This window comes from Cylas formicarius, unplaced genomic scaffold, assembly GCF_029955315.1.
Source record: "Cylas formicarius isolate icCylForm1 unplaced genomic scaffold, icCylForm1.1 PGA_scaffold_6__28_contigs__length_40554024, whole genome shotgun sequence".
In the NCBI taxonomy this organism is placed as follows: domain Eukaryota; kingdom Metazoa; phylum Arthropoda; class Insecta; order Coleoptera; family Brentidae; genus Cylas; species Cylas formicarius.
The window spans coordinates 32,071,458-32,093,499 of record NW_026844347.1 but is presented as its reverse complement, the minus strand read 5'-3'; the positions used below and the strand labels follow the sequence as shown (position 1 = coordinate 32,093,499).

The window sequence follows — 22,042 nt, the reverse complement described above, 5'->3', positions numbered from 1 at the left end:
TTATATGTCAAAATGAAGTATTCATTATTTGGTGGAAGTTCTAACGATTTCCTTTAAATATTGAATATTAGTATTGTGGCCCCACTGTCTCCAGGTCTCCTCCAGGTCTACGAAGAAACAAAGAACATATATATGCACTGACATAATGATACCTCCGGATTTTGAATTTAAAGTTGCAGTTACTTGTTTTCACATTGCATCTGTAACCTTTTCCGTATAAGTTGGGGTGAGTTTGCCCTTTTGAATCTCAGGACTTATATATACAACATCCACTATTATGATTTCCATCTGACTAACAAAAACCTACCTAGTATTTTGTTCACATTCTGCTCATATTCTTACTGCTTGTTAGTTGTCGATGTTTAAAACTAAAGCGCAAAAATAAAACAAAATTTGACGAATGGCGGATAACATCAAACCAAAATGTAAGGTTAGGCTGTCACTTTTTCGTCCCTTGTTTGGATTTGAAACTTTGAAATACATTGGTTTACGTTCAGATTGACACTGTAATAAGCACCCACACTGTACCAGATGACCCGTTAGACAATTTTGAAAAAACAATAGGTAAATCGGCCAAGAGAAAACGCTGAAAATTATTTTCAAGTTCATAAAATGGCTTATAATTGGCGCAATCTCTACTTTAAAATAAGGGTTTTCTCAAAAATATTCCAAATTAACCTACATCAAAATTAGTTTTAGCGTAATTTACTCTAGATAAGGATGCCTTTTTGTTTGAACTATTTTTTTCTATCTCGTCAAATTAAGAGTAGGGAAAGGGTCAAATATTGTTTTAGAAAAAGTTGAATAACTTTTTTTTTGTCTAATCCGATTTCGACGAACTTAGTTTAGTTTTGAAGAATATTTATAGTAGACTCGACTGGCCAATATTGACAATAACATGTAATATATTAATAAACTATATTGATGATTCATTTTTTAACTATAATTGATTATTGCATTAGGAGAAAATATAAGCTTCCTACGGAACGTCTTTCGTCTTTGGTACTATGCCATGGTTGAAAAATATGTTTAATAAACACATTTTTATTTATATCTCAAAGGAAAAAAAAAACTTGCCATGCCGTTTCTACTTACTTTCTGTGTTTTTACGCTAAAACTAACTTTGGTATGGGTTAGTTTGGAATATTTTCGAGAAAACACGTTTTTTCTGTTTTGTAGTAGAGGATAAGCCCCCTAGCGGCCATTTTATCAACTTGAAAATAATTTTTTTCTTAGTTGTATGACTAACGGTTCCTGAGATATGGCCGGCGTCCTTTATTAATGGGCCACCAGATACAGAGTCCTGGGCGTTCAAGAATGCGATTGTTGTGCTCCTGGGAGTAAAAATGAACCAATGTCCCCGACATTATAGAATATAGTTCCTTTATGTCCTACATGTCCCTAGGGAGGCCCCAATATATTCTCGACTAATAATGAACTAAAACTTGTAGACAGATTGTTCTGCTCTGATCGCCGCATACGTAAATAAAACACCCCCACGTAAGATTTATATTTTGATTTATTTATATCATAATCTTACAATTTGATAGTAGTAATAGTGTCCACGGAAAACTTACACACACAAATTTAGGACAGTATTTATAGCGGCAATAAATGTTCTTTTCTGTAACAATAGGTCTAAAGACGTAACAAGATAAGTAGGGCTGCGCAGGCCTCGGGTACCGAAGACGCGGGCTCGAGCGTTTTCGGTACCGTGTCGGACACGGGTTGTCTCGGTACCGGAACCACGGCTACCTGTGATTAACCCTAGTTCCGGTTATCTACCAGTCAATTAGCACCAATAGTTTCGTTGCACAAGGAATAATCAAAAAATCTAAAAGAACAACCCGATGGCGCGACCCTCGTGGAAGACTCCCCCTAGAGACTTTACCAAAGGCAACAAATGTACTTCTTTGTTATAAAGCGTATCCCGTATAAAATGACATAACTCGAACTGTAGGAAATACAAAGTCGGTAGCAGGTAAGAAAGTTTCAAATCAAATATTTGTAGAATTTGGAATTTTTTGTAAAACCTACAATTTAGTTCTTTACTCTGTATTTACAGAATTGAATGGTACCCATTTAAGATACCGCTCATACGAATGCCAACCTTGCTTCCAATTAACGCACTTTGCATCTCGTGGGGTTTCCAATATTCCCATATACGTAATTTCATCTGGGACATACTGTACTTTGTTGGAAAAATATTATAGCGTCCAGGGAGTATAACAAGAGAATGATCGGCCTCTAGGGGTTTTGATATATTGGTGTCTATTCTAGTCAAATTTTTTAAACACTCTCCAATCATAATCGGCTCCATTTAATTTGTTCTGGGTGACGGCGGCGATTCGCCTTAAAATTAAATGGCGTTTTGAGTGGAACAAATCGGTGGGCAGTGCAAAACACGTTGAAGCGAACTTTTTAGACTCCCAGTTGCGGGCATTTTGTTTAGTTTGCATTGGTATTTTGCTTTGTTTTGCCACAATTTCCGAAATAACTAATTACTGACCCGACTTTTTAGCAAAAAAATAGATGAAACGAAAGTGACAAAAACTTTTTTAGATTAGCTTATCTGTTGCATTCATGGTGAAAAAAAAAATAAACGTTTATATTTTTAGGAAAACAAAAAATCATACAATCATTTTTTGAACAGAGTAAGTTATAAATAAAAAAATTAATTAAAATTTCCAACAGCTCGGTATTTTGTAGTACAAAATAATTATTTCAAAGCTTATTTAGGAAAATAATTTTAAAATGGAAAAGTTAAAACAGAATGGTTTATTAATAAATTAAAAATAAACTTTTCTTGGGTCCTGGATTTTTTCCTCGAATCCTTGTTTCAAAGGAGGTCTTCCTCATTTCTATCACATGTAAAAACTTGTAGTCTTATTTGTGTTAAAACCCATAAAACGGAATTAAATTCTGGGGACGGTAGAGACTCGACGCTTTATCTTACTTCTGGTGGGGGTTTTGCAGCCTTCGAAAATGAGAAAATCTAAACACAAAAGGCCACGAATCCGACGAATTTATCGATTCATACGTTTATTATCAATTTATCCGCCACCCGGCCGCTAAAAACGTATACCTAAAAAGAGAATGACCTTTTGCTTCTCGCGTCAGTGAAAATAATCTTCGAATCAATGAGACTTCTGAGCTTAAAATTACTCTTTCGTATAGCCATATTTCAGGATCCGCTACAAACACTCGCGTTTATTGATCAAATAGCAACTGGTCATCGCTAATGTCCGAAATTCGGAGATATCGCCGATCGACAGTGGCGTAGCATTCGTAATCGATTTACGTAAAATTAAAAAATACCCATTAGTAGTAGTTGGATAGCTTACTGCTTATTGACAGCATTTGAATAGATTTTTTAAGTCATTTCAGGTGATTGACAATATTGTCTTTTAGTTTTGGGGAAGTCGAGATAAGCGATCAATTTTTGCTTGTACAGCAGGGTTATGAATTATAAAATTGAATTCATTAAATGGTAATAATGTAGACTTACACCTGGAAATTGTGTAAATAAATTACTTATAGACGAGAACAAATAAACCCGACCAACAATATAATATCAAATAACAAGCTCATTGAAAGGAGACATTTTCAGCCAATACCATAAGACTCGGATATTTTCAATTCAAAGTGTTTCGAAATGTATCTTTCGGTCTGGTATATTCATATTTATATAACGTTTATGTGGATGTTTGATGATTTGATTCATTTCCTTGGTAATTGACAATGCCATTGTCATTCTCATTGAAAAATTAATTGATAAAGTTTAATTGCCTCATTGAGACTGTCTGCTTGTTTTGAAATGGACAGAGTGTGTACTAGGAATTTAAAAAGCTTACATAGTTGAAAGAAACATTCAAGGAACAAATGCAGTACAGTATGGGACAAAAACATAAATATAGATAACAAAATAAATTGATTTACAAATCCATGGTAAGAAGCGCAATAACATGTAGCTCTGAAGTATGGCCTCACAAAAAAACTAAATGTCGCAGAAATGCACTTCTGAAGAGGAGAGGGTAGAATACCGAACGACATTATGTAAACATTAGAACCCAGCAACGAAGAAGATCTTAAATTCGCACTGTCAGTGAAGAAGAAAGCATCTTTTTTTTGAAGAGGGAGTTCAGTAAAGATCTCTGGAGGAGGACACGTGCCGAGATAGCGATAGTAAGAATTAGATGGCATAGAACGTTTTAATCGGATTCAAATATACCGGTCGTACAAAAATGCAGAAACGGTGGAACATTTCCTAAAAAAGTGTCTCAAAGGAAATCCAAAATTTGCCCTCGATCGCGACGCCACTGGACGACCGGCCCGTCGGGATGGCAGTTTCCGCAGCGTCCCGAAAGCCGTACAGAGAACAAAAAGACGAAATAACAAAATTTTACGTCGCCGTTATGTTACACGGAATGTCGAAGTTATTGGAATTTTATTAAATGTTTGAAAGAGTCCGGTCCGTTTCTCTATTTTTCCGGATACCGGAGCTCGTCGTCGTCGTCGTCCTCCGCCTCGTAAAAGTTTAATTTTCTGCGGGATTTTAAATTAACTAATTAAGCGGAATTAGTAGTTTGCCGGCGGATCGTTAATGCCCTTTTAATTGTAAGCGAATATGGCGGTGCGACGAGGACATAATTTGCAGAGAGATTTCCTAGGCCGTGTCTGTAGGTCTGGCGTAGTTGTCATTGTCAATTACCTAGTTACCCCATTAGACGACAAAAGAAGGGCAGAAAAGAAAGAACGAAGAACGAAATTGCTAAGGGGTCAGTTGTCGCACAAAAATATGTTAAGTGGTTAATTGTAATTGTAACTGTAATGAAGAGTTCCATTTTCGTCGAAATTATATGCAATACAAAGTTAAATGGGGTTCAGGTTATTTACTATCTCCTTATTGTTCAAAAATACACAGTCGATCGATGACCAGTCCTTCTTGTATCACTATGGCTACTGGTATTTCCATTTAATTGTCTTTGAATATTTATCCTCCTTGTTCGCTGAGACAACAGAAAATTTGTCAAATGGAAAATTAATTCAGACACAAATTTTCGGTCGAATATCTAACTAAATTATACTACAGCTATATTGTATTATATAAATATCATGAACATACTTATTTCGTATGTACCAAAGCATAACAAAGCAAAACAATCCAAAATAGTAACGAGAGGCGAGCAAAATTTGAAAGTTTGATAACACATTGAATATTTGGGTGTCATATCATGAACTTCGAAGGATCGACAAACCGCCGCACACCCAGGTTCCACCATAAACAGACAATTATTTGGACGAGACTCGTCGCTCTCACCGTATAAAACTTAAAAGTATTAAAATTTCATATAATTAAAGTTTATTAGTACAATATATTCACCTAAATATTTACAAGAGAAAAATCATTATCCTAAACATCAAATAGTTGTTTTGTTCATTAACACGTAATTATTAATAACTCTCCAATTTAAAGGTAAAACTATTTACTATAAATTTCAGAATAAAAGCGTTATATTATCACAGTGGTAGTCATTGCTCCATATTTATTTTAATTAGATAAATCCAAAATGGACAGTCGCAATGCAGCCGAATTGCTTGACAAACCAACCAAACACACCCAAATTAAATTTTGTTTATGTAAAAATGCAGATTTATTTTAGCCAAATCCATTGATAACTTAATTAAAACATTAAAAAATATAATGCACTAATTTGGTAAAAAACAGTACACAGTCACGGTACAAACAAACTTTTTTTCTTTGTTCTTCATCCTGGTTATTCTACGGCTCTCAGAAATAGACAAAATCTCAAAATGAAATTCTTGACACTATGGCGGATGCCCTCTTTCAATTCACAAAACGCAGAGAAAAAATTAATAGCAACAGCTGCTTTTTTAAAATTACCATTAAATTTGTGGAAAAAATATGCAAAAGTGAAAGGAATTTCACGTCAGTTGAAACACAAAAGAAAAACTGTGTCAAGTAAGCAAGAGAACATTCTCAAATCGCAATTTCCGGCACAACCAAAATGCTAATTGCAAAATCAATCTTGCAACTTCGAAATGGCAAATGCGGGTTTATTTAGATGACTAGTATTGCATTTAGTTTAGCTAAACTTACGTGCCCTAACTTCGTAATCCTACCAGCAATTAGCCTAATTAAACTAATCCCTAATTGTAGATTTATCTCGCATCCGCGCATTAATCGTGACATTAAACTCATAATGACAATTATTGATGGCTGACGCTACATTTGGACATTTGAATTGTTAAAGCGCCAGCAAAAGAAACTAATATGCCCTCACTGAACATGGACAAAATGTACGATTATATGGCTTAAACAAAATATTTTTCAAGCTTCCCTAAAGTCAAACGGCAATTTTTAAGAAGTCTTAAAAAATAAAAATTAAATTGTTAAAAATAAGACATTGTGTAGCAGTGGATTCTGCAATACGTTATTGTACTACAGTCGCCTTTTGTGCTGAATAAAAATAGAATTTATCCTTCATTCAGTTTATTAAACCACTTCAAGAGGCCAAGAAAGAGGTTGGAATGTGACACGATCAATAAGATGTTGGGTGTTATAATTTAGTTAAAGAAATTCTAACTTCTCTGTAGCTCAAGCTGTTTTTTAGGTATCGACATAAAAACTTTGATTAGGGGCTTTTTGAATTTATAGATTACGATTACGAGTTACGATTTCTAAATAAAAATATAAACTTCATTTATTTCGGTAAAACACTCCATTTTAGAGATATTCTGATTGTAACATTTATTTTAAACCAAATCGCAAGCTCAAAAACAATTAAGAATGAGTACCTATAGATTAGAAATAAACACTTGTTGACCCTAAATAAGAGATTTCTTGTCGTCATTTTAAAATGGAATAAAAAAAAAACTTAAATGCTTAATATGTGTAAACATAATGAATATTCAGATAAAGTCGCTTATTGAAATACAGGATCACTGATTGTTGCACAACCGTAAATTTATAATCAGAAGCATTGATTCATGATGCTTTTGTAAAAAAATGCCAGAAAATAGCACACCCGTTAGTGAACTGCGTCCGTGTTTAAGATTGCTCTTAAATTTGGCTGATAACATCGACAAGCTTATTTCCTATGTGGAATCGCATTTTTGAATTATATTAGAAAAAGCAAGATAATTAATTGCTCTCCCTCTTATTAAAATGAACTAACGACGTTAGTTTTAAAGACATCACCGAAACTGGATTAAAGTCGTAATTTAATGACGATCGTAAAATGCTCTAGAGAAATAAATCGGCGATCAGTTTTATGACTTTCCTATTTAAAATGTTTCGATTTAAAATGTAATTTGCATTTATTAAATAAATAAATATATAAAATTACAATAAAGCAGTTTGATCATTAAGTTTGCACCTGCAGTGGGACTATGAGTCCGAAAATCCGTGCAGTTGGTAAAATTAACTCAAGAAGAGAAAAAGATAGAATTCTATATAGCTACTGATCCCAGCAGCCAACCTCTTGCAAAAACATGTTTTAGATTGTTTCATTAAGCTATACTAGATCGTGACGTCGCTTATTAGGCAGTTTCCTGCAAATGAGTGAATGTTTCGAGATAGTAGCAGTAAGAATTGGCAGAAAAAAAGGATAATCAAGTAATATTTCTATTTGAAACGAGGATTGAATGGGAGACAATTTTGAATAATATGAATTAGGGGAGCAGCAGCAAATTTTTGAAACTAATGAAAACTAACAAATGACATCAGCGCCAATCGAAGAGTACTTATTCAGGCACGCGTCATTGTGAATTTAGCTCGTTAAATATTTGTTATATTACGCAGATTTAATTTTTGTAGCATTTTTAATATTTTTCGGCAATTTAGATCATCTTCTAAAACCTAGTGTCATACGAATGTTTATATTATTGTCAGCTTTTGATTTTGTGCAGATTTTGATTGTTTCAAAAATATAATAGATGCAATAAAGCTGTCGATATGTCTTGGTTAAACGTGAACAACACGTTAAAAATTCTTAATGCCTTATGAAAAAAAGCAATGATATTGATCAAATTTCGTATGAAAGACTAAAATGATATGCCACAGTCAAAAGCGCAATTTAATATAGTACATAGAAAGAAAAAAAGAGTCATTGAAACTGCCCACTTTGGTTTTTAAAATAATCTAAATTTTTTAAATATAGAGAATCAATAAGAATGGTCTCCATTAAACATGAATAAAAATAATATAAGATGAGGATTGTCGACAGAATAATAAGAGTGCGACCGTGTTTCACAAACGACCAGTTCGTTAGCTGTTATTATCGGATTTATTGCTCTGCGCAGTATTCATTCGCAACAGCGTAAACATCATCAATGTACCTTGGGGAGTTACAAATTTCGAACGCTAAAAACAATTGGAAACAAATATGAAATGGAATACGCGAATTTATGCCTAGGCTTTGGAGGAAAATACAATTTTGTTCCACTGAAAGGCAGTGTCGAAACATAAAAGACGCGTAGTAACGTATTTTTGCTTTTTTCGTATATTAAAAGCTATGAGAAAAAATATTTATTGCTACTGTAATAAATCGAAAAAAAAATGTTTTAGTTCCTCAAAAGAAATCGTTAGGGGTATTTTAATACTGAATACTGTCAGTGCCAACCCCGACGAAGACCAAACATTTTTATTTTATTATTGTTTTTTCCAAAACTCCATGGAATCGCGTTTTCGAAAGCTTATCGTCGATTGCAAACTTAATCACAGCACTGCTTCAGGAATTGCATAGCGGTTTTGTCGTTTGTTAAACACAGCACGATATTATTTATTTGTTCACTAATTAAAACCGAATAAATTCAAAATCTGTACAGTCCTATTGGTGCGCTGCGGTACTGCGCAGTTCGAATCCGCCGACTTACGCACTCGTAGCAGCACACGTATGCTAAACATCACTTGAACAGGATACGTCTAAATGCTCGCCGGAAATCTTTGTTGAAAATGGTATAGATGACGGGGTTCAACGCGGAATTCATATACCTGGAAATTGAAATACGTCGTTAGTTATAAAATACGATATTACGAAATAGTACGATAAAAAGCCGGTCATTTGTTAAACGAGAAACACGATGGTGTGTCTAATTTTTATTGGTTTTACGACGCAATCTCCCTTATTGATACAACAAATAGTTTTTGTGACTCAATGCTGCCTTTTCATGAAATGAAAGCATAAATGTCATAGCTATGTTGAATTGTTAGATACAGAGCGATTTGCGAAATTTAATTCACTTAAGTACCCTTTTGAGCTCGTCAATTTTCTTCTTCAACTCACAAATTTTAATATATAAACTATATTTCTATTTTTTTAACACCCCGTATGTCTTTTAATAATTTTAGTCTTGTGACTGTGCATACATAATTAATTTTATTTTTTTCATGAGTAGACCATGGAAAAAAGGGTTAGTTTTCCTAACATACCTTAGTTGTTAAACAGTCGTGACATTTCGTAATTATCTTTGCTACAGTTCGTGTTAACCCGAAACATGAATCAATCAATGTGCAATGAATATAAAAAATATTCTCTAAACTATGCTGACTTGTATTGGATTTGTTTCTGAAAATAATAAGTGCCACTTGCATATCACTATTGGCAATACTTTAAAATAGCCCTGTACTCCATCTGTTTCATTTGTCTTCCACAGGGTATTTCAAAAAACACCTCGACACATGTTGGTGACTAAAAAATTGTCATTTAAAAAAAACGAGACAAATTTTTTTTATATAAACCTAGGTTAAGAGATACGTCAATCAAACTTTACAGAATATATATATATATATATATATATATATATATATATATATATATATATATATATATATATATATATATATATATATATATATATATATATGATGACACTATATTCCGGGATATCATCCGTTCGCTCGTTGAACTCCGACTGGAATCCTGCAAATCTTGCATCCGACTGGAATCCTGCAGACGTTTCGCCAAAATCTCACTTGGCATCTTCAATGCTCGCGCTCCGAAAACACTTCGAACACCGGAGCGCAAGCATTGAAGATGCCAAGTGAGATTTTGGCGAAACGTCTGCAGGATTCCAGTCGGATGCAAGATTTGCAGGATTCCAGTCGGATGCAGGATTCCAGTCGGAGTTCAACGAGCGAACGGATGATATCCCGGAATATAGTGTCATCACATTTTTCCATCCGTGAATCAATACGTGAGAATATATATATATATATATATATATATATATATATATATATATATATATATATATATATATATATATATATATATATATATATATATATATATATATATATATATATATATATATATATATATATATATATATATATATATGTATATATAACTTGCCTGGCTTGTGCAGATGAATACTGAATAGTTAATGTGCTTTGTGATTCGGTTTGATAAACTTTAATGACGCCATCGCTTTACTGCAGCCTTGATGGCTATATTATATAACAATATATTAATTTATATTTTTTTCGGCATCTTTAGAGGATTAGAGAAAGCTTAATTGCACGGAAGGGATGTTTTGCCTAGCATATCTGTTAAACATTTGAGTGCGAAAATCCTGACGTGCAGCTTATGGCAGTCATTTTTGTCGTTTTCTTTAATGTTAATATTTTGGAACTCGGAAGTTATCATGGGGTCGAAAAAATAAATATTCGTAGAAATACGTTTCGTCTGTTTTCATGATTTTTGTTTCTACTCTCAAAAGCCAAGGGAGATACGAAATCATTAAACAAAAACGTTTAATGTTTTAGTCAAAGTAAATAACAAAAATTGCAAAAATCTCATTTCCTTGACAATACTATCCGAATTCACAATCAAGCTTTAATCTAAAACTGCTGAGCCATCATCATCAACAACGTTGCCAAATAAAAGATGGACAAAAATTAACATATTGTAAAAACCTTTCGTTTTAACACCTGTACTGGATTTAATTTAACTGAGAAAGTGTGGGATGTGGGAGGCACTTATCTATGCAATCAGAAATTTTAAGAAAGCCATCAAGGAAGTGTTAGTGAGATTTGAACCATATACACTTGCTGAAAATTTTGGTTAATATATGTACGTCCACTTTTGTAATAGTTCCTGTTGGCCAAATCTAAAACCCGATAGATAACACCTTCTTTTAACTAAGCGGGACATTCTTAAACAAAAGCGTATTCGGTATCACCCGTTTGTGGTGTTTTTACCTTTTCCGTGATTAAAATGCATTTGAATAACTTTTAAACACTTCATGACAATATGGTGGAAGAACGAAACTTTTATTAAATATGGAGACATTACCAATATTGGAAACGCGATATATACAAACTGAATTTTTAGTTCAATATTTGGCAGGGACTTACAAAAGAAAGTACGTAGGGAACCAAAAAGTATTGCAGGTAAGTTATTTAATAAAAAATGCAAAACATTATTGAGGAATTCACGCAATGAGGTTAATGGTGTTGTATTAATGGCGCTTGTTAATTTTTGTGTACTAATATAGACACTTGTCTTTGTAAAAACTTGAACTAGGTTCAATATCAATCAATGGTTTTTATTTCTTAAGAAAATTAGCCGCTAGAATTGTTGAACTATTTTATTTCGCAAATAAATATCTGCTTATTACTAAATAAAAATACTCGTTACTCTGCGTTACGTTAAACTCTCGCTCGTTTTGTGTCAGTTTTCCGGCGGATTCGAAACACATTTTTTGCAACAGAGGGAGATGCTCCTTTGGCGAGTTTTCCATTTTATTACTTTGGTTGCGAAATCGATAAGAATTGCCTCTTTGTCGCCACATATGGCCAGTAGCGCTAAGGGAATCAATCTGCTTTGATCTCCGGTTTTATCGCAAATTGAATTTTAAAGAAATTCAATTCCGAAAGATTATGGCACTATATAAATAGGGGCACGCATTTTTTAAATTTGGTTGCGTCAATTCTCCGAAGACTTATAAACAAATATAAAAATGAAAAAGTTTAAAGAGTTCAAATGTCTTTTATTACGAGGAGGCACTGTTCTGGGATCAATGTATCAGCAACCGACTGTAGAAATATGGAAAGTCCAAAAATCTTTGAATCTGAAGTCAGATATTCAATAAATTGTTTGAAAAGCAAAAAAGTCCAGGTCCTGATAATATATATGCCGAAGTTCTAAAGAAGATCGACATTAAACGAAGCGGAGCTTATAGAATCATAAGCTTAATGAGTCACGCACTTAAAGCGTTCCTTGAAGTCATCTATTCCAAAATATACAGAAAGTGTGAAGAGATGATTGGCGACACACTGTTAGGCTGTATCAAGGGTCTTGACAAATGAAACTACTTGCGCAAAAATGTTATGGTCAAAGGAAAAATGTTTTCCTTTGCTTTATTGACTATCAGAGGGCCTTTAATAATGTGAAACACGAACCGTTGATAGAAAGACTACAGGCGATAGGCGTGGATGGCAAGGATATTAGAATAATCATAGAACTGCACTGGCAGGAGCGCGCTGAGATCCGTATTGATGGTAGTCCGACAATGGAGACCTTCAGCGTATTATGTTTAACATCTATGTTGAAAAAATCTTTCAGGTGGCTTTGGCCGGTGAGACACGAGGTATTAAAGACAACGGCATCCCAGTAAATAATATCCGCTATGCAGATGACAGCACAATTCTTTCTAACAACCTTGAAGACCTTCAGATTCTGCTAAATAAACTAAACCAGTTCGGTGAACAGTAACATCGAACAGGTCGCAAATGTGACTTATCTTGGCGCCTCCCGCAATGAGGGGTGGGATCGCGATGAAGAAGTTAAGAGAAGAATTGACCGAGCAAAAACAACGTTCTTTAAAATTACGAATTTACTCTTGCATATTAATATGCCGCTACATACAAAGAAACTTCAACTATTTAGTACTATTTTCATATCTTCTGGATTCCTTCTGCGTCGTTGGTTTATAAATGAAACTTGCTGACGATTCGCTAATCATCCTGGCTTCTCCAGAATTTACCAATTGGTGAAACGTCAGTAAATTTGATTTATACACAACCCACAACCGATGCAGGAGGAATTTAGAAGATTTGTAAATAGCCTTTTTTGGTTAACAATTTATTGTGGATTGAGTTGTTATCGTCGCAAAAGTTTCACTATCATAAAGTTGCCTGTAGTGACATGCTGCTATCAGAAATTGTGTCATTTTAATGTGTATAATCTCAAATAGGTTCGAGCTAAAAAATAGCAATCATCTTGACATAAAGGATGTACTGTTGTAGCTCTTTGGTATTCTAATTTTCAATAAAAACAATTTTATACAACAAAATTAAACCTGACGTAGTAGATAGGGTATGACGGTTCAACAGACACAGACATTTTTACGTGTAAATCGTCAATTTATTTGAGGTCATCACAATTCGACAGGTTAATAACTGACAAATTTTCCTAGCAGGGTACGTTTGAACAGATTCTGAAAAAAACAATTTCTGAAAGGTGTAGAGTAGTATAACCTCATTATTTATGCAAAGGAACTATAGAAAAACTCAACCAATTCTTAAGCCAGTTTATGGTTTCTACCTATTGTTGTTCCTTCATTAACGCTGAAAATTTTGTAGAAAATACGTTATTCATACTTTAAATGATAAAAAAATCATAATATTCTTCATATGAGGCTCTTTAATCATATGGTACTTTTCACCAGTTGTCTGGTGTCACTTCTTCCATGCCTTAATCAAAACGTGGTAGTTTGTCATGTTGTGTCTTGCTGCAAATATTGCTTCGGGATATAAGTTAGTTCGCATAGAATATGTGTAACACTTAAATTTTCTGTTAATATATTTTAATTTATAGAATCAATGCATTACATTTTGCTGCTTCGTTATTACCAAAATATAATTTATCTAATCTGGCTTTTTTGAATTATTAATACTGAGTAATGAACTTTGTCATTTGTCTAGAAAATTGAATTTATTATCTCATTATTATTACCTATCTCAAAAAAAAAACAGTGCAAAATAATGCGAGAGTTATAGACTAATTAGCCTCATCAGCCACCTCCTCAAGCTATTATTAACGAACAAATGCGAGAAAAATATTTCAAATGTACAATTTGGGAGGCATTGTTCGCTATCCAGGTTCTATTTCAGCGTTGTAGAGATATTGAGTGTAACATATACGTCTGCCTGATCAGAAGGGATTCGATAAAATCCGACACGATAAAATGATAGAGACTTTAAGAACGATAAGCATTGACGAAAAAAGTTTACGTCTTTAATAAATCTGTACTGGCATCAAACAGCAAATATCAAGGTGGAAGATATAAATACAAGGAGCGGTGTCAGGCAGGACTGTGTTTTGTCTCAGACTTTATTTAATCTCTGTTTGGAACATATAATTAACATGACACTGGAGAATGTGGACGCTGGAGTACTAATTAACGGAGAGAGGTTGAACAATGCGGACGATACGGTTGTGTTTGCTGATTCCCTCGAAGGTCTTGAAGAATTGATGAACCACGTTGTTGACGTCAGCACTGAACACATATTATCACTTAATGTTAAATAATCCGAATTCATAGTAATTAGTAAACATAATGTACAGCCCGGCCAACTCGCGTTTTATTATCAACCAATCGAATTATACATATTTGGTCGCTACGATTAATGAACAGTGTAACTCACTCTGCTATTGTATGGTGCCGAAAAGTGCTTCAAAGATGCTTCAAAAAGAGAACGAAATAATGGACATTATTAAAAAACGCAATTTACATTATTTGGGGTACATAATTAGGAACCAAAACAGGTATGGTCTGCTTGAGATAATACTTCAGAGAAAGATCTTAGGCAGAAGAGGACCTGGAAGAACTTGGTTTTTCCTATCTGCACCTTAATTAGTTATCGCTTACATGCGAAACGGATGGGTACATTAAGAAGAAGATCTCATTGATTTTAAATTTCATCAACAGCTTGATTCCACAATGATTTCCTAAACTGCCTTGATTTAAAAGAGTGTATAAAAATTTACCGGTGGAAGTACCTCCTATCCTCGTTATTCATAGTTTTATTGCCTTAGATTTTCAGAAGAAGGGTTGGCTCATTCTGTGAGAACTATTTGCAGTCAGCTTTAATGGTTTTGGTGAATCATTCTGAGACATTATGCATCAGACTGAAAAGGGCAAGTCCGCTGCAAAGTCAAATTTCCCATATTGTTACCTCAGAAACATAGTCTAACGGACTTAATTGTAGAATATTTCAATCGGAAATTTTTCCACCCTAGTTTGCAAACCCTTTATTTTTTAGTAGCTCTATAGTTTTGGATATTGTCTGCCCGGAAAGCAATACGTCGTTGTCTGTCATGTTGATACAGATGCTTCCGAGTAAATCAGGAGCCGATCACCTCTTATATTGGTAATTTTCCAGCATGTCGAATATCTCAACTCAAAACCTTCCAGGAGGTTGGTTAAATGATCTGGGCACACCACTAACATGGTCACTTGTTCGTGTTGTCGAAACACATTCAGGAAGTGACGGAGGTTGCCGGCATGTCACGGTTAAGGCTAGAAACGGTTTCTCTCTTTCCCCATTTTTACTTTTCTACAGGTCGTTGACTTATTTTTATTTTTCTTAAGTCTTGGTTTATTTTGGGTATTCAGGGTAAACTGAGTGTGTGGATAATTAGAAAATTAAATGTATAGAGTATTCAACAACTTGAGTGTAGTACTGCAGATTGGCATTAAACCACTTACGACCGCTTTTTTGGTAATTTTCGAAAACAATAATAGTCCACTTCATGTCAAGTGTTTCGTTACGGGAAAACCCGTCAAATCCCGTTGGGTGTGGCACGATAATTATTTTCTGTTGTTTTGCACTTTATTTTGAACTTTTGCACCATATTTTGAATGGTTTATCTAAAACAGTTTTTTTTTTGCAATAAGTAATGAACAAATAAACCGATTTGGGTAATTTATTTATTTTGTAAGTTTTTTCAAGCTGCACAACTTGTGTCTGTTTAAGCATACAGGGTGTTACGATATTGGGTTCGAATCGTAATATTTTCCGAGTTATAGTTTGTCAAAATTTATTTTCTTAAATTTTATTTTTAACGCAGTGGGTTTGATTCTCAACGGTATAAGCTGGTATAACCACATGTATTGTCGCCACCAAAGGTGGTAATTCCTCTTGGAGAAATTGCAAATACATTTCCCCATTAAGCGACCCGTTAAAGAAATGAGGTTCTATAAGATTATCTCCTATAAACCCTGCCTATACATTTCAAGAAAACCGGCGCTGATATTTTCCTTCAATTCTTGCATGTGGGTTTCCAATGTTCCATATTTCGAAAATTTACAATATCATCACGACTGAATGCGGCTTTTATTTAAGAATTGCGGGTAATTTTGAATTTTTCCCATGTATGTTGATGAATGGCTTAGCAGATGGAACGTCGTGCTTGATCTGCATTTCCATTTGCTCTTCTGTGGCCAAAATGCATATCGCGATATTCAGTATTTGAATATTCCTGATGGGCCATCACAGTAGCAGTTGGATAATAAGCTCTTTTAATATAAACTAATTTTTAACGGATTGTGACAATGACTTTTTCAAATTTCATTAAGTCATATTAGGTAAAATCACCTTTATAGGTAAATTTCGAGCCGAGAATAAAAAATCGATTTGTGGCTAAATGATAACAAGAGTAACACTCTTTGAGGATATGTGATTCTGCTTAAGGCAATCTGTTCTATTTTGCAATATCAGTCTAACTAAATATAATACAGGGAAAATCAAAAAAATTTTATAGGTAAAGTGCCCCCAGTGAAACCAAATAACAAATAACCAATGGTTGCCATGGTCGGTATCAGCGTATAAAAATACGTACCCTAACCAAAACGCCGTCGAGAACGCAATCGGGGGTATATCGTAGGCCAGTCTTAATATGTACATAAAGAAAAACGGCAGCCAGCACGCTATAAACGAACCCATTATAAGTCCTAAAATTAACGTCGCCCTCTTTTCTTTTTTCCTAGCTATACGTTTCTTCTCGCGTTCCGGGTCCCTCGGTTTTTGCACGCGGGGCACTACGTGTTCCACCACCGGTTTACTGTCGCCCTCACTACTTTTTAACGTCTTTTTGTCGTCAGTCCGCCGGTTTTTCGCCTGTTTCGCGCGGCCGAAAATCGGCTTGCACAGACGCAGTTTCAAAGGTTTCACTGCCGTGCACTGCGCGACCACGCCACTGTCGGAACTGCTCGGGTCGAATTCGCTGACCATGTCGGTGTCTATGCCCATGGATGGCTGTCGCGTACGGGCCAACGCAGCAGCCTGCTGCTGGAGTTCGCCGTTGACGGAGAGCGTCGAACCACGGTACTGGCAAGCGGCCAGTGCTGGGTTACGTGGTACCGGTGCACCGGCATAGACCTGGAAAGATTAAGACTTCTTTTTAACAGACTCGAGTGAACGCCTCTATACGATAGTTAGAGCCACACTAGACCCTAATTCATACAATATTCTGGACGTGCGCCATCAGTAGAGGATATTAAATCCGAAATGGGCGGCGTTGCCTAATTTTGCCTAGTTATAGCATTTGTTTGCCGGTCCTAAATGTTCAGTGCTGTAAAATGTCATCTTTAACTCAAAAAATGTCTGGTAAAATTCTTTGCGATGTTGTGAGACTTATAGGTGAAAACTTCGGGAGTGTTTGGTCCAGTCAAGTTTACGAAATGTAATGCACGGAGTTCTACCGGGCTATATTGATTCTGTGGCTGCAGATGACTCTACATTTAAAACATCAAAACTCTTAAAGGGGGAACACAGTCGGCGAAAGAACATGCCAATAGGTGGTTTACAGCCAATCGCCTAGAATTGAATGAGGATAAAACTTTTCAAATGTAAATCTTTCGGAAAGACCTGTTATTGGGTGTGGTCCTGGATAATAGACTCTCTTTGAAGGACCATATTGCTTATTTAGTAAAGCGGCTCTCCAGTGTCAAATTTTTGTTATGACGATTGAAAAATTTAATCGGAAAGGATTATCTAGTCTCTAGTCTCTACTATATTCTTTTTCATTCAATTTTGTCATATGCTGTTATGCTGTGGAGAAAATGAATAGATTCCAAAAAAAAATTTCGTATGCAAAAAAAGCGATCAGAATTATATCCAACGCTCTTTCAGAATCTTGGGGTTATGCCACTGCCATCGGCATACATGTATCACACGGTATTACAAATTCATAACTCAAGAAATACGGTTTCAGTTTACTCAGATAATAATAAAAACCCCACTTCCTCCTCAAATTTGCTTCGAACTAGGAAGTTTAATTGTATATTTTTTCTTTTGTACTTAGACGAGTTGTAATTTACTCAAACAAAAAAAAATCAATCGATCTATCTATCTAGCAGATACGGTCAAAACTACTTTTAAAGGAAATGGTTTCGTTAAGCACTACTGTTTAAAAAGATTATAATATATTAAGAGAAAAGAAGCAGCCTCGTCTTCTTCACAGTAGTTTGAGAAACATCTCAGAAAACATTAAGGCGTCAGTAAATGTTTTGAGCAGTTTTGTCTAAAATGTAAAAAGTATTCTAAAATATGCGGGGCCAAGCATAATAGAAAGGAATATACGGCAAATCCCAGTTAGTCCATTTAAAGATAAACTGACAACATTTCCAATTGTTGTCAAAACAGATACGTTACATTACAAGAAATATCGGGCATCCGAGCAAACGTAAGGCTCCCTTCCCAAAAGTGTTTTAGTGTTAGTATTTAATTAGTTTTTGCCTCAAAACTCTCAAACTAATATCTAAAGCAGCCCACTTTGAGTTGAAAGTATATACTATAATGAAAAGTAAAAACCTCATATAGGCTTACACCATCTTGAGCTAGAAAGCAGGATGCAAGTAAACAATTAAAAAATGCCATATAAACTGATCTGTGCTAAAACCGTAAATAATAAATGTTTTGAATTAATTTTAATCATAATAAGCTAAGTTAGTCAGTAACAATTAGCGAATGAGTTTGGGATATGGTACCAGGTACCAGCGGCTGGGAAACAGAAAAAACAATAATCAATGGCGGGAACAATGTATCCATTTCAATCGGGTATCTCTATCTAAGAAGTGAGCTGCCGTAAAAGTAAATCATAGAGCTACAAAATAGGGAAAAAATAAAATGTTTTCAATTTACCGTTCGCAATGATGACCTTTGGAAGCATTCAATAAAAAACAAAACAGTTTCTCTCATACTTTTTACAAAATTGTTTCAATCAAGCACTGAAGAAGGCAACAGGATGATTGGAGAAACGTCAGCAAGTTCGACTCAACAAAAACCGACGCAGGAGCAATCCAGAAGTTTTGTAAAAAGTATTACATTAAATGATTATGTTTTGTTAGTAAGACTTTGGAGTCCCTCTAATAGCTGCCCCATTTCATAAACTTTTGCATGACTCTGGTTTTGATCTTTTTATTATTCATTTATTTCTTGCTGCATTTCTTGCTGTAGTGTAGATGTTGACTTAATAATTTAACAAACATTATAAATTTTAGCAGACCATTTTTTTCAAAATTCTTCGCCAAATAATGAAAATATTCCCCTGTCCACAATACTGATCCATAGATCCATAATGACATTTTTTGCCACTGACTAAAAGTTCAATATCGGCAATAAATATATAAATACCGAAATTTACTTTTTATCATCCAGAATGTTAAAGTTGTGGTTTGGTTAATTTTTAACTTCCAACTTCCATAGGCTATGACTATTTAAGAATCTTCTGGATCGCTCCTGTTGGCTTCTTCAGAGCTTCAGTTAAGCATGGTTGGTGAAATGTCCGAGATGCAAGACATCCAGAAGATTTGTAAATAGTAGTGGCGGTGTAGTCAGTATTACTCGTATGTCGATATTCAACTAAGACTCCGGTTTTCGAATTACTACGCTACTCCTTTATCTGATACAGATATACTTCAGCAACTTTAAACGACAATGATGAGCTTATGATCACCTTTTCAGTGATAATTAAGAAATTAGAAAACATACTGATGGCTCTTAATCCGTCTAACTTAGTGAGTAACTGATTTAAAAATAATAGTCTAGATTCTAATTATGCTACACACTTAAACACAGAAAAACACATTTTTGACGACAATTTTGATATATTACACACAGCCACAAATAGTAGAAAATTAAATTTATTGGAAGCCATGGAGATTAACAAAATGAGACATTCAAATGTATTGCTTAACGATCAATTAGATTTAAATATCTCTCCTTTACTGAACTAAAATTCTCGCACAACGTTAATTAAGGTTTTATGATCATTTTTCGGTATATATAGTATCAGGTAGTTTGTAGATATTACATTTGATAAAGACACGGTGTTGTCGAAACAATTGTCATGTCATAATATATAATTTCGTGAAAATCTGAACTTTTAGTTCTTATTTATTTTGAAAAAACTTCTCCCTTACATACATAAATACAATATAGAACGCAGGTTGACAGGAAGGATACGGCACATCAAAAACAATAAATTTCTATGTCTACTCTATCGAAATTTGCTAAAATTGTGCTTGAAGTTATAAAATGCAAAATCTGAAAGAGTTTTTTGATAGATACTAAATTTTCTTTGAGATGTATAGGCATAAAGCAGGTACAGCAGAATGCAAGAGGTGGTACATATTGTGTGGTATCAGACTAGGTTTAAAAAATGGATAAATAAAACTGGCCAACACTCTTAGCTTTTGCTAGGACGAAAGCAATGCTCTCTTAGAGCAGCTCCAGTTCCCAATATTTCTCATCACCCTGTACCCCTTTTCTCGCCAACCTAGACCAAGATCATTTGCTTACAAAGTGCTGTGATGTCCTCTGAATAAAGGCAGAGTTATTAAATAAATTAACAGTGAAACAAATCTCGCATCTAAAACAGACTCTTTTTTGAGGAATCCTCTTACCGAAATGTCATGGGACCAGTTTGCCAACAAACACCCCTCGTCAACCAGGTCGCACCACAAAGGAAACCCAATCTCGACTCCGAGCAATTGCGGACTTTTAACTTAATTTCTCATTTGGGACACCAAAGTCAAATCTCTTGCGACAATTCGCAACTGGAAATCGCACAGCTAACAATCGGAGATTATATTCTCTGTAGTGGGACAGGGAATATCTAATGAAACACCGCCATAATCTATTCGGGGCTGATATTGCCTGCGAATGCTCCTTTGTGTGTAGATGCGGCCAAACGGTAGCGACAGTTCTCACGAACTAATAGTCTTCGGAATCGTGCTGAATTAATTCTCTTTTGGTAAATATTTCAATACCTCGTGTATGTTTAGTGCATCGGCTTTTGCGATGCCGGTAGGATAAGAGCTGAATTGATCGGGTTATTGTTTTCTTTAATGAAAATGTTCGCGACGAGTGGTATAGTGAACGCACGGGCGGTTAACGTTTCTGCTTGGAAGCCGTTTGAACCGAATTGATTTTCGCGAAAATTTGTCATTTCCGTTCGCCCATGCCACGATATATTAAACGTGTTGCTATGCCGACTGATTCCGGATTTATATGTACGGGACGGTACAGAAGAAAGAGGAAATAGTGAGACGCGGGTGGGGAGAGAGAGAGGGCGGTGGGAAAATATAATAATAATAAGCCTCAATTTAATGTAAACCAAATTACACTAAGAACAAGAAAAAACAGGAACCAAGTAAACAAAATTAAATATGTTACTCAGAGTTTACAATACATTAAGCAAATATGGTTTCCAATAAAGGGAGAAGCCGCAGGACAAAGGAGAAAGGAGGGGGTAAGGGGAACCACTCTGTTTTCCGATACAGAAATTATTGAGTTCCAAGGAGATATTTTTTATACCGGTTCTTAACAAAATAAATAAGAACTAAAAGTTCAGATTTTCACGAAATTATATATTATGACATGACAATTGTTTCGACAACACCGTGTCTTTATCAAATGTTTTTAATTTTTTTATTTGATATTGTTAAATCTAAAAGACTTAAATTATTTATTGTATGTGCAATGCTATAAGAAAATGATCTACAC

General features: G+C 34.8%; 1 protein-coding gene across 1 annotated transcript in view; it reads right to left on the bottom strand.

Moving 5' to 3' along the window:
* Positions 1 to 1,532: 1,532 nt before the first annotated feature.
* Positions 1,533 to 22,042, bottom strand: part of LOC132704155 (alpha-2C adrenergic receptor) — a 347,733-nt gene continuing 327,223 nt past the window's right edge. The window contains exons 4-5 of the mRNA XM_060673975.1: positions 16,875 to 17,413; positions 1,533 to 9,016 (exon numbers count right to left, since the gene is read on the bottom strand). Coding sequence (XP_060529958.1) covers positions 8,929 to 9,016; positions 16,875 to 17,413 — 627 coding nt within the window. The 3' untranslated portion in view covers positions 1,533 to 8,928. The remainder of the gene's footprint in view (positions 9,017 to 16,874; positions 17,414 to 22,042) is intronic.